General features: G+C 33.2%; 4 protein-coding genes across 7 annotated transcripts in view; 1 reads left to right on the forward strand and 3 right to left on the reverse strand.

Annotated features, from left to right (window-relative positions):
• LOC108562381 (UDP-glucose 6-dehydrogenase-like) overlaps positions 1 to 976 on the reverse strand; it is a 3,179-nt gene extending 2,203 nt beyond the window's left edge. For both annotated transcript variants that reach the window (XM_017920690.1, XM_017920689.1), the window contains exons 1-3: positions 792 to 976; positions 258 to 428; positions 59 to 196 (exon numbers count right to left, since the gene is read on the reverse strand). In XM_017920690.1, the coding sequence (XP_017776179.1) occupies positions 59 to 196; positions 258 to 416 (297 nt within the window). In that variant the 5' untranslated portion in view covers positions 417 to 428; positions 792 to 976. The remainder of the gene's footprint in view (positions 1 to 58; positions 197 to 257; positions 429 to 791) is intronic.
• Positions 977 to 4,106: 3,130 nt separating this feature from the next.
• On the reverse strand, positions 4,107 to 6,833 carry LOC108562404 (40S ribosomal protein S6-like). 2 transcript variants are annotated; one of them, XM_017920718.1, is made up of 3 exons: positions 6,731 to 6,833; positions 6,332 to 6,449; positions 4,108 to 5,112 (listed from the first exon to the last, which is right to left on the reverse strand). In XM_017920718.1, exon 3 carries the CDS (start codon positions 5,105 to 5,107, stop codon positions 4,367 to 4,369), a length of 741 nt encoding a protein of 246 aa, XP_017776207.1. In that variant the 5' UTR covers positions 5,108 to 5,112; positions 6,332 to 6,449; positions 6,731 to 6,833; the 3' UTR covers positions 4,108 to 4,366. The 2 variants fall into 2 exon arrangements, with proteins under 2 accessions (XP_017776208.1, XP_017776207.1); XM_017920719.1 differs by lacking the exon at positions 6,332 to 6,449 and having other exon boundaries at positions 4,107 to 5,112; positions 6,731 to 6,828.
• A 1,438-nt stretch (positions 6,834 to 8,271) lies between these two features.
• Positions 8,272 to 9,875, reverse strand: LOC108562389 (serine/threonine-protein kinase Nek2-like). 2 transcript variants are annotated; one of them, XM_017920701.1, is made up of 3 exons: positions 9,676 to 9,875; positions 8,941 to 9,615; positions 8,272 to 8,881 (listed from the first exon to the last, which is right to left on the reverse strand). In XM_017920701.1, exons 1-3 carry the CDS (start codon positions 9,866 to 9,868, stop codon positions 8,337 to 8,339), a joined length of 1,413 nt encoding a protein of 470 aa, XP_017776190.1. In that variant the 5' UTR covers positions 9,869 to 9,875; the 3' UTR covers positions 8,272 to 8,336. The 2 variants fall into 2 exon arrangements, with proteins under 2 accessions (XP_017776190.1, XP_017776189.1); XM_017920700.1 differs by having other exon boundaries at positions 8,941 to 9,875.
• A 1,275-nt stretch (positions 9,876 to 11,150) lies between these two features.
• On the forward strand, positions 11,151 to 11,508 carry LOC108562396 (lipopolysaccharide-induced tumor necrosis factor-alpha factor-like). Its single transcript, XM_017920711.1, has 2 exons — positions 11,151 to 11,348; positions 11,411 to 11,508. The coding sequence occupies exons 1-2, from the start codon at positions 11,161 to 11,163 to the stop codon at positions 11,502 to 11,504; spliced, it is 282 nt and encodes a 93-aa protein (XP_017776200.1). The 5' UTR covers positions 11,151 to 11,160; the 3' UTR covers positions 11,505 to 11,508.
• The last annotated feature ends 574 nt before the right edge of the window (positions 11,509 to 12,082 follow it).

A 12,082-nucleotide genomic window follows, 5' to 3' on the forward strand; every position in this document is an offset into this window, starting at 1 on the left:
TTTGCTCAATATCAGCAATTGCGAAATGCTTTCATTGAATGAAATAATAATTGTTTACCTTTCCGTTGCCGAAGGTTTTTGTTGGAGTATTGACAGATATAAATATTAGGTCCGCATCAAGGATGGCTGATTTGACGTCATTGGTGAAGAAGAGATTCTTGCCTCGGCATTCCTTTACTACATCATCTAAGAGTGGCTGCAAGTCAAGAAGAATAAATTTAATTCATAAATTCAATGCAATGAGATTGTATTCTTACCTCATATATGGGTAACTTCTCTGAGTTCCACTGTGCAATCCTTTCCACACTCAAGTCCACTACTGTGACTTTAACATCAGGACATTTCCAAGCTATAACACTGCAAGTTGGTCCACCAACATAGCCAGCTCCCAGACAGCATATATTTTTAATTGCCATTTTTTTTTAAATCTAAAACAAACATAAATTTTTACTTTTAATTAATCAACATAAAATGTATAATTAGCAAATAATTAATTAATATTAATCATTAACAAACTTTGATATATTGTCATATAAATTGACTATTAATCTAAATAGTACCATACAATTTATATTTTTTTAATATTATATTTTAAAAAACTGAAACTTACAAACTGTTTGAAAGAAAATTATAATACCTAGTGTTAAATTTTATCTAATCTAAATGAATTAAAACAAATTCAAAAGTTAGGATATCTGGATGATGATGATTTTAGCAGAACTAGTTTGATTTCTTGCAAATACAATAGAATGTTATAAGTTCAAATAAAATGATTGAATGAAGAATCTTACCAATTTTTTTTCCTTTCAGTGCACCACGTAATCAACGTCTGAATTGTTTGTGCCTACAAAAAGGATTATGAACTCGATGATGGTAATGATGTTAATGGTAAATAAACCGGCAGTAAAATGTAACCTCACGGCTAGCTCTAGAACTACAACTCACTACAACTGGCATTTAGTCACGTTCAATGGCTTGCTTTATACTTGCCCATGACCGGGAGCAGTGGCGGATTAACGCATATGCGCGCGTCTTGGTCCTCAAATATTAAATTGGACCCACGACAACCTCAATGCTGCTCTTCGAAATCGACACTTCCGTCATTATTTTTTAGCTAAAAAAATATTTGAATTGGAAATATTTAGACACAATTAAATTGCACCTGGGTCCTCTGAAGTGCTAAATCCGCCACTGACCAGAAGTCGACGCAAACAGCAGCGAGAGAAAAAAAAATCACAATTCAATAATGTATATTAACTAAAATCATTTGCTTATCAACATTCAGTTACTAATAATAGTATATGCTGTAGCCAGAAGATATACTGTCAATTTCAATTTAAAGATAAAAAACTTATCGACGAAAAGTAAATATATACAAATAAGTTTTAAAATAAAGTTCATCATCATTGTATTGCATTAACGTGTATTCATTAATATAAAATAAATTATTTAAGGAATATATTTACTTTCCACTTCCGAGCACTCTTCTCATTCAATCTTTCAATAAAATAAAGTATACTCATAATCCATAGTATTTAAATATGATTAGAGAGATTAGGTAGAATTATAATTGTTTGAATCACTGAATTACATTACTCTTAAGATTTTCTTAAAATGATCTTTGTCTAAATTTAACAAAACTTTTTAATTTATATAATTACTTGATTACATTAACGAATTCAGTAAATTCCATCCCGTGTATTTATGAACAAGGGCGCATTATTCTTATTTCATAAGAAAATACAGAGGATGAGGCTGTGTATTTTCTTATGAATAGGAGCGCATTATGCTTATGCATTTCAATTTTGAAATTTCACTAGATGGTCCCCGAAGGAAACAAGAAAATTTGGAAGCTTGATGAGCAAGTTTAAGGTTTAAGAAGATAATGATGATGGAAATGATAGAGAAAAACGAAAAGACAATTACTGAATTGAAACTATTGGTTTTTGAAGCATTGCAGAAATTAAATAATCTTAATAGGAAAAACAAATAGTCAATTGAGGATGAGGTGAAGAGAAAGGAGAAGATTTATTTAACATAAGAATAATACTTTAAATGGAAGAACCAGTATAATTTTCAGATGTAATTATTTCTCTTCGGCTTTCTCTTCATGTGTCCTTCAAGAAGATAATTTACGTCAGTTGCAGAGACATCCATCACCAATTTGTCCAAGAGCTACGTTCTTCTGTATTGTGATAAAAAAAAAGGTTCTATTAATGCTATTTATTTCAATAAAACACTCCAAATTAATTTTGTGCGGGTTTATCCTTGACCGCAGTATTTGTAAACCCTCTTTGTTGTCTCTCCAAATTCTAAGAATGTAGCAAAAACCCAATTTATATCTTCATTTCATCAAACTGAATACGTATCGAAAATAGCAGATTTCTTGGATTCTAAAAATTAAGAAAATAATGGCAAAATTCATAGTGAAAACATAAAAATCTGCTGCACACATTTTTTAAAACCATATGTTGCCTATATACTGATTAAGTACGGTTTATCGGTACATTTAACATGCTGGAAAACAGCTGTGAAGTTCTTCAAAATTGCCGAGATGTCAGCATCCTGTCAATTCCCTCCACAGTTGTATTGTCCTTTTGTTACGACCACGACCTTTTTGTTATCATTTATTGTATAATTAATATGTAGATTTGTTAGTAATTAGTTCAAAGCATATTTCACGTAGCCTTCAAATATACAATCGGTTACACATGAAATCAAATAGTTGCGTTTATTTTATCACCACTCAACAGCCTTCTTCCTTCCTTAAACATTTGGGTAGAATCATAAAAATAGTCTTACTTGGAGGGCCGAAGAAAGAAGATAATCTTAGTTGGAGTGTTGAAGTGAGAACATGGTCTTACATGGAGAGTCGAAGGAAGAACAATGTCTTCCTAATTATTAACTTATGAGGAGAATGTATCTCTTAGTTAATAATTCACGAGATCAACAGTTGCATAGTTGACTTCTCAATAAAAACTCTGATGTGTACAGTAAAACTAATTAAGAATATTGCATTTAATATTCATAAACCCCTCTAAGACTCCATAACGAGATAATCCAAAGTGTCCAAAGAGTTCTTAATACTGGACACGACAACATAGTAATAACCATTCTATAGTCTTAAGCACAGAATGTTCAGTAAAATAATTTATCATGAAATATATACATACGAACATAAAAAATATATAATGATAAGACTGTTCTGTTTTTTCCATTTTTTTTTACAATTTTATAATCCTGATTACATTGTTCATGAGTGGTTTAGTCAGCTTACACTAAGCTATAACTAATGATAATAATTGTAATATACGTGCTTTCAATTCAATGATTGTGAATAAGACAAGTTCTTTGTTTTAATGTATGTGTATCACAAAATAATTAATGTATATTAAATTTTGATTTAATATTAAGAAAATTACAAAGATCATTAAAGTTAATTATACAAAAGTCCAAAAATTAATTATCTCCGAATTCGAAGAAAAATATGATATATTATCTGTGTCCCGTCCATTATGAACAGTCGAGCATTTAGTTTAAAATCTGAAAATAAGTATAGAATTATTGTCGTATTAAGAAACAATAAATCAATAGATACAAATATTTTTTCATTATCTCTTAATTTTCTGCTACTGACAGTTTACGGATGTAAATGACACGTGCTAATAATATAGAAAACGAAATCAATAAAATGATTGTGTGATTAGTGTCTACAATATTTATTATTTAAAATAAGGGTGGTCAATTGTCAAATTTTATTTCTATACAAAACAAATATTGAAATATAATCATCTATAAATATACGTTTCAATAAATTTTCATCTTTAATTTGCAATACAATTAGTTTACAATTTTGTACATATTCATTAAGTAAATAATTTAAAATTTTAAGACACATCTATTTTATTATTAAAGAAATTTTGTAAGTTACCCTATATATCCTAAATACTAGACTCATCAAATAATTGTAATTTTACAATGTACAAACATTTCTTTGGTTCTAAGTTTATTGAGAAAAAAAATAAAACAAAAACGGAAATTGCCTAATAAATATTATTTAATCTTTATTTAAATAAAATGTTCACACAAACAAACAAAACACTAAATGAAAACTGGATTCAAAACACTAAGAAATAAAAAAAACAAAGGTGAGCGAGATAAATTACACATTAACTTTTAAGATTTCTGTATGTATCTACCCATTCTTATCAGTTATACGCGTTTTACATTCTGTGATGACAATATTACTACTAGGCTAAATTTGAAAACTGAAAAATAAACGTGAAAAGACAGGTGCAAGAAGTAACGAATAAATATATGCACACCAAAGGGAAACAAAATTATGTGTTCATGTTAATTTATCTGTTTAGGCACTCTCGACGCTGGTTTTGCTGTCCCTCAGACTGGCAGAGCGACGACGCTTGGCTTCCTGACGACGCTGCTTGGATTCCTTGTATCTCTGAGCAAGCAGCTTCTTGTAAGTGTTAGCCTTCTCCTTGCCTTCGGTTCGTCTCTTGTTCTTGGCCGCAGCAAGATGCCTCTTGCGCTGCAGACGCTCAGGAGTCACCAGTCTCTGGATCTTCGGTGCCTTGAAGCGTTGCCTTTGGCCTTCCTTGGCCGGCAATGGACGCTTCACGACGTACTGACGCACATCGTCATCTTTGGACAAATTAAACAATTTGCGAATATTGTTGGCCCTTTTAGGACCCAAACGGCGCGGTATCGAAACGTCTGTTAGACCGGGAATGTCTTTATCGCCTTTGCGAACGATCACTAGAGACAGGACGCTCAAATTACCGTCAACGATGCAACCGCGTACAGATTTCCTGCGTCTTTCACCGTCCCTTCTGGGGCGGAAGCAGGAATGTCCTGTGCTGAGGAGCAGACGGACCCTTCCGTTCGTCAGGACGCCCTGCTTCATCGGGAATCCTTGCTTATCGTTGCCGCCGCTTATTTTAAAGATATAACCTTTCCAATCATCTCCAAGAGGATCGCCTAACACCTCGGATCCCATACGTTTATCGTAAAATATTCTTACTTTGTGGTCATCCACAATTTCAAACAGTTTTTGGCAACCAGTTGCCGGGAACGAAATATTCAATTTCATTTTAACTACAACAATAAGAAAAAAAACATATATAGTCCAATATTATTTACTATTCTACTCAACGTGCAATTATTTTTGTACTCTCGTCCGCTTTTGTCAATCAGGTAAAGGACATGAAACCTTCTTAGAATATTTTTTTAAAGTTGAAATAAAATCACAAGGAAAGAAAGTTACATTGAAATGCAGGTAAGAAATTAAAAAAAAAAACAATAGTTCTGTAATGTTTCCAGATGTTTGATGATATCTCTTTTTAAAAAAGTTGACAAATAATTTTGTATTTTTACTTCTTCAACGCAGCTCATAGCGCAATGGCTATGCAAAGGTGGCGAGTTCGAAACTCAGCCAAATTTAGTGGACTGATGGTGTAAACAAAATAAAGAAGTTTTCGTATATAAACGATTAGTAGACAATCTAATGATCTTCAATTAAATAATGGGACCTTAACAAGAACAAGTAGAAAATGGTAGTCATTAATAACAGTATATTGCAGTTGTACTTGCAATGATGTATGGAAATACTTTCCACCTCTTACATTTCAATAAACTACTTGTATTTATCAAATTTGGACAAGTACTTAATGACTCAACAGAGATTTCATTGTGTCCAGTATTAATAACAAACAATAAGTATTATTTTACTTCCTTTGCCATACATTTATTAATACGTATAGTATTACGTGCTTAACGGTAAGCATTAAAAGATCCAAAGATTGCATCTTTGTAAGTATTTAAAAATGTTTCATTAGTTGTTATCAATAAATTGCTATTTTTTAAATTTACTGCTTATTTGTATAACAAATGTATGCAATTTAATTAAGGATATTCATTAAACCTATATTTTTTAAGTATTTACTAATATATAATATTTTATAAAACTTGCATGAAATATGATTATACGATAATTGCTTTAACCTTGACAAAAAATACTATTTGTTGCATGTTTCGTAAACAAAAGCAATTTGTTGACAGTGCGTTCTTAATTATTGACCTAGGTTGGTATATAAGAAAATTGCAATTTCTGCGTATGTAACATGAAGCAAATGATGTCAAAGCTTGAAATACACGAAATGGGGGTAAGTGGTGCAGGAAAATGAACTGCCGCGTGCAAACTGCACAGCAGGAAGCTGGTTAAATTTAGACCACGGTTAAAAATACATTTGCAAAGTGCATTATGCAAATAGCCTCTATACTACGGACAAGAGCCATGTGAATTTATTCTTGTTACCTTAGGAATTTGCTGGATATTTTTGTGTATATTTATGGTTGGGATGTTTCTTGTCGAACAATTCAAATCTGCAGCGCACAACAATCGAAATTATTCCTGAATGCCTCCATTAACATGCCTGCAACAAGCAGAAACAAACAGCAATAACAAATCGGAAATGCAGCAACACGTCGATAAGGGCAATTGTTTACGGTGAGCCCAAACGGCGATTGCAATTGGCGCTCAGATTGCAACGGCAAAAGCGGAAATCGGCAGAGAGAGCGAAATCGATCTCGCAGGTAGCTTTGAATTTCAAACAAAAACATTGCGACCGATTTGTGACATTTCGTTGTTATCCTGCAGGATTTGCCTGAACGAGGAAAAAGTATAAGGAATTTAATGTAGAAACGTGTTGCTCACCTCAGGGTCTGCAAAAAATTCGGCCACCTAATTGTCCCTTGCACAAACACAAAAACGCCGCCGGAGTTGCGGTCCTTCAATATATATCTCTTCATATTTTTCCGTACGAGCGATTTCGCTCATCCCGCGCTACCAACCTGTGAGTGCGAGCGAGACAACGGAAGTCGCCGTAACCATTAGTTTCTGCGATTGTTTTTCGATGTGAGCGCCATCTAACCTTAACCTCGCAAATAATCCACGAATTATATAACCTGACGTTATTTCATCGATATAGCTGGTTGCATACCTTGTGCTGTGACAGTTCACCCCCAGTATTACATTTGTATCTTCAAAATTTCTTCAGATACTTCTGAAGATTTTCCATTAACATTCAGGTAACTGTCTTAACTTGTTCCTTTTCATATCATATGTGTACTTTTCCATAGAAAATTCGTTAATGATTCAAAATTAGAAATCCAAATTATAACCTCAAATCACAGTGATGTAATTTTGCAGGTGCATTGATGGCCATACAAATTGGTCGTTTATTTAGCCGTTATTCTTTAGTAACTCTCCTTCCCGCTTTTGTAGTGAGCACAATATACGCTGATTACACCTACACACAGGAGTGCAAACTGAGGAAGAGACATGATCATGTATCCGATTATTCCTAAAGGAGCTCAATGGCTGATTATTCCTTTGATCGGTTATGGCATAGGATATTTCTTGGATGCCAAGGAAACTGAGAGGATGACCCTTTTCAGGGATAAGAGTGCTTTGTATGGAAGGACCCTCAAGGAAGGAGAAAAGCCTACTTGGCCCTAATTTAATTGTAATTATGCTAAAGTAGTAATCTAATAAAGTATGTTTATTAAGTAAACAATCAATGTACATTTGTAATGAAACATCATTTTCAGATATATCCTTCATTTTTATAGATAATTACAGAGTTTGATGAACTTCCATGCAATATCCAAAGCAAGATTTTATTTTTTAATTTAATTGTTTTACTTGTTATTACATAAAGATGATTTACTATTTACATTAAATAAATGTCTCAGATGTTTATAGTTGGTTAAAAAAGAACATTGAATATTTATATTAAAAATAATAACCACAGCTGCTTATATTATAATCTGTTACACAAGTAGTGCACATTTCTACACCAGTCATAAAAAATAACTTTTATAATTAAAACAAATTATTATGGCTTTTTAATATTTTACTATGAAGATTCGTATATCTCTTCGTTATTATCATTGCGTGCTAATTTTATAAATGTTTGTTTAAAAACGAGATATCGCGGTTGCTGACTCAGGCTATTAATAACATTTATTGTATTTAGCAAGTAAGTATTATTCACTTGTTTTTCTGATATCTTCTCAGAAAGATTGTCATAATATTAATTCAATGATAAATAAATTCTTTAGTTAAGTTTCTTCATAACAGTCCGTAGATTGTGAGAAACTTAATTATAAATAAAAATGAAATGGTAATGGTTAATAAGGTTATTAAGAGACTAATTACTTTTATAATATATTTTGCATCAATTCGTTGAGGCGATAAAGTATCTAAATTAATAAACAGTCTATATAATATATACATTTGTAACAAAAAAATATTGCATCTAAAGGTAAGTGTGTTGAATTTGATGCCCGAACTCGTCGGAATTTACACCTCCGTTCATAATCCTCAGCAAGTCGAAGGCATGTCTTTTACTCTCTTCCGTCCACCCGATAGGCTTCTGCTCGTTCTGTTGCTTATTGTCGATCTCCTCGTAGGTGTGACCAGAAATACAATCCGAAGAAGAGCTAATCGAATTAGCAATCTTCTTATGTTTCTTCGAAAACATCGATGAAAGTAGGAACTTTTTCGGTTTGCTCTTTTCCAGAGTGCCCCCTTTTTCCGAACTGCTTTCCGAAGTTTTCTCCGAATCCGATTGGTTGGGTCTCACTTTCTGTGCGAGTTCCTTCTTCATATTGTGTATATCCTTGAGAGGACTTTGCTGCTTGAAACGCACCGTCCTCCTCTCCGAAATCGTCCTGCACAGCTGAATGGGTTTTACGATGTTATCCACGTTCAGCTTCTTGCTGGTAGGCATGATTACGCTTTCGCCGCAATCCGCAGAAAACGAAGTATCTAAATTATCGTAAAGCGTTCTCTGAATTTTCGCTGAAAATAACAAATAAATTTAATTATTCAATCGAAATCAATGTAATAACAATACGAACCTTTATTTAAAGTGTTGTTGCTAGCCTTTTGCTCTCGTGATCGTTTCAAATACAATTCAGCACGTGAAATCTTTTCTTTAACTACTCTTTCCATCAGAGAAATTTTCTTCTCCCTATTTTCCAAATTACGTTGTTTCTCCTTTAACTTATCCTCTGCGCTCTTCAAAATCGCTTCTCTGGTGCGCAGATTCTCCAATTTGGTTTGGTATAGCTTTTCCAAATCTATATCATCGATCTGGGATTTCGATAACTTATGAAAAATGCTCGTGTTTTTAATGTAATTCAATTTGGATAAAGCAGTTGGATGGCATAGGACTGCATCCAAAGTCATCGGCGTTTCTGTGGTTATGAAATGAAACAGATTCTTCAGTTCGCTGCTGTAGTGCGTTGGGAAATCTTCGTTCTGACTGTATTTGGTTTGTCTGTGTATTAGCATGTGGAGAATCTCCGAAAACGAATTTGTAACCGCTTCTTGATTCGAATTCAGCGGAAAATTTAAATGTCTCACATTGTACTGATCATTTATAAATACGTCGTGCATGTTAACGCTTCCAAATTCCTTCGCCAATTTCGCCAGCCTGTAAATCAGGTACCAGAGGAAACTTTCCTCGATGCATTCGTCGTTTTTGATGCACTTGGAGATGATGCTGTACAATGAGCCGTATTCGCAGTAATCTATGATTAAATAAATTGTAACCGATTCATCATGAATTATATAATCATGCACTTTCAAACTGTTCTCACTGTCTTCTAGTTTACGCTTCGCAATTCTCTTAATCAGGTCTTTAGAATCGTTCGAATACTCCTCGTAATTGATAGCTTTCCATATGAACCCTTCGCCGCTCGTCTTGTTTTTCACCTTGTAATAAGTCGAGTTCAGGTGCGTCCCCAAAATACTTATAACTTCAAAGTCCTCCAAACTATACATCTTTAAATTATTATTATTCCTTAACTTCTCTCTTCAAACTGGAATTGAACTACACACTAACACTGTTTTTTTTTCGTCTTCTTCTTCACCGATTCACATCACAAGATTGTTGTCAGGTGCGCTCCGTCAGACTGCTTGATGCGATTGGAAACTTTTTTCTCTGGTCTCGTCTTGTGGTGGTTGGTTCATCCCAATATGTTTTGGAGGGGTTCAGAACTGAACACCTACTGAGTCTGTGCGTGGCCAGGGTCCAGCGACAAAGCAGGTACAAAACCCGCTAAGGTGCACACCAACTGTTTGAGTTTGTTTTGTTGCCACGCCAATAATTTACTGAAAAATCTCTATTTCCCAAAGGAACTATCGTTTAACGCCCTAATCTTTAAGATGCTTCAATATACCTGTCAATCAAGGACCTGAAGGTAAATACATTCAATGTTACTAGTTAAAACTTGACATATTTTACATTCTATTTCTTCCTTTTATTCAATTTCGTACACTTCTTGCTACAATTCATGAATTATATAGAATTAAAATCTTTTAAAATTATAAGAGAACTTAAGCATTTTGTTTATGCGAAATCAAAATAAAATCTATTTAATTCTGTTCCTGCAATTATTCTTTGTCTTATATATTTATATTTTTTAATTCATAATGTTAGAATATTGTTGTAATACTTAAAATTAAAATAAACTTTCATTATCCCTCTATTTAGGGACAACACGAGAACCTTAAAAATGCAAAAACTAAATACAAACCGAAAAACTGATACAAAGTAAAATATACATCTTTTATCACATGCACATAGGAAATCCGGTTCCTATGCATTTATAAAATACATGCAGATGATAAATTTCAGTGATAAAAATACAAAAGAACAGATTAAGTTTAATTTCTGATTGCCATAAATCTGGAAAATATATTCGAGCGTATAATAAACTTTATGGCTACAATTAACAAAATCCTTAGCTGAAGAAATGTCACACGTAGAAGGGCTTAAATTTACAGTCATTTAAATATCACAACTTCTTTCACATTCTTGGTAAAGCATTCGCACCCAACTATCCCAATTTTCTGAAAGCCTCACAAATCTTTATTGACCCACCCAATAAACAGTGTTTGAAAAGATTAAAAAGTTCTTGCGAAGGGCGTTCACCTTCACAACAAACAGAAATGTCAGATTGTAAATGTGAAATTTAAGGTGACGTTCAATAATAATTCAGTTGTCAAAGTTAACACGCCCGCTCCGAAAATTCGCCGCATGGCAAAATTGTAAAGTGTCCGCAAAAAGGCCGATGAATCCCTCTGAATCGCAGATCAACAACAGACGTGTAGATCACGATACGCCCTATTCTGTTGTCCCTTTAGGACCGAAGCCCCAGATAGTGAGCTGCCCGCACTGTCACTACTATGTGACAACAGAAATCAATATCGTCCCATCGATCAAAACCCACCTGAAAGCAGTCGGCCTCTGCATATGCTGGTATCTATACACCAAACCCATCTTCCTAATGAGAAAGTTAACTATGTTTTTATCATTTTCAGTCTCTGCTTCATACCTTACATCTGTCCCATCTGCATGAACGTTGATCATTTCTGCCCGGAGTGCGAGAATTACATCGGAACGTACATCAATTGAATCAGCTCTAAAACATATTGTACATGCATTTCAATGATTACAAATCAGCAGAGTTAAATCAAACGATTTCAATTTGCTTTTTATATTCATTGTAGCGTTACAGTTCAGTTTTATCGGGCAGTAATAAAAAATAGAGGAATAATTTTAAAACGCAATATAAAACATGTTCCGGTGATTTTATTGTATATTTCAAGTAGATGGCGTGTACCAATAGAAATCACGTATTTACAGAAATTTGTTCAAGTCTATTAGAAATGCTGAAAGGAAAAATGTTGATAATATCAACTTTCAATGTTTTCGAATTATTAATAACATTCGTATTATTCCTTCGATTCAATAATAACAATCTATTGCGCAATTGGTAATACAGAAGAACTCAATAAATTAAGTTGATTAGTTGATACTTAAATATAATGAATCTTAGTTAAGATATTCAATTTTATAATTCAATAAATAGTTAATAAGTAGTTAAAATATTTACTTTTTTTTCAGAAAAGTTTAAAATATTATAATATTTAAGTCCGCAATTTCAAACGCATTTAACATAAAAACTATTCCAATTTTAAGCCAACACCTGA

Source organism: Nicrophorus vespilloides, unplaced genomic scaffold, assembly GCF_001412225.1.
Source record: "Nicrophorus vespilloides isolate i.1.1-1 unplaced genomic scaffold, Nicve_v1.0, whole genome shotgun sequence".
Taxonomy (NCBI): Eukaryota; Metazoa; Arthropoda; class Insecta; order Coleoptera; family Silphidae; genus Nicrophorus; species Nicrophorus vespilloides.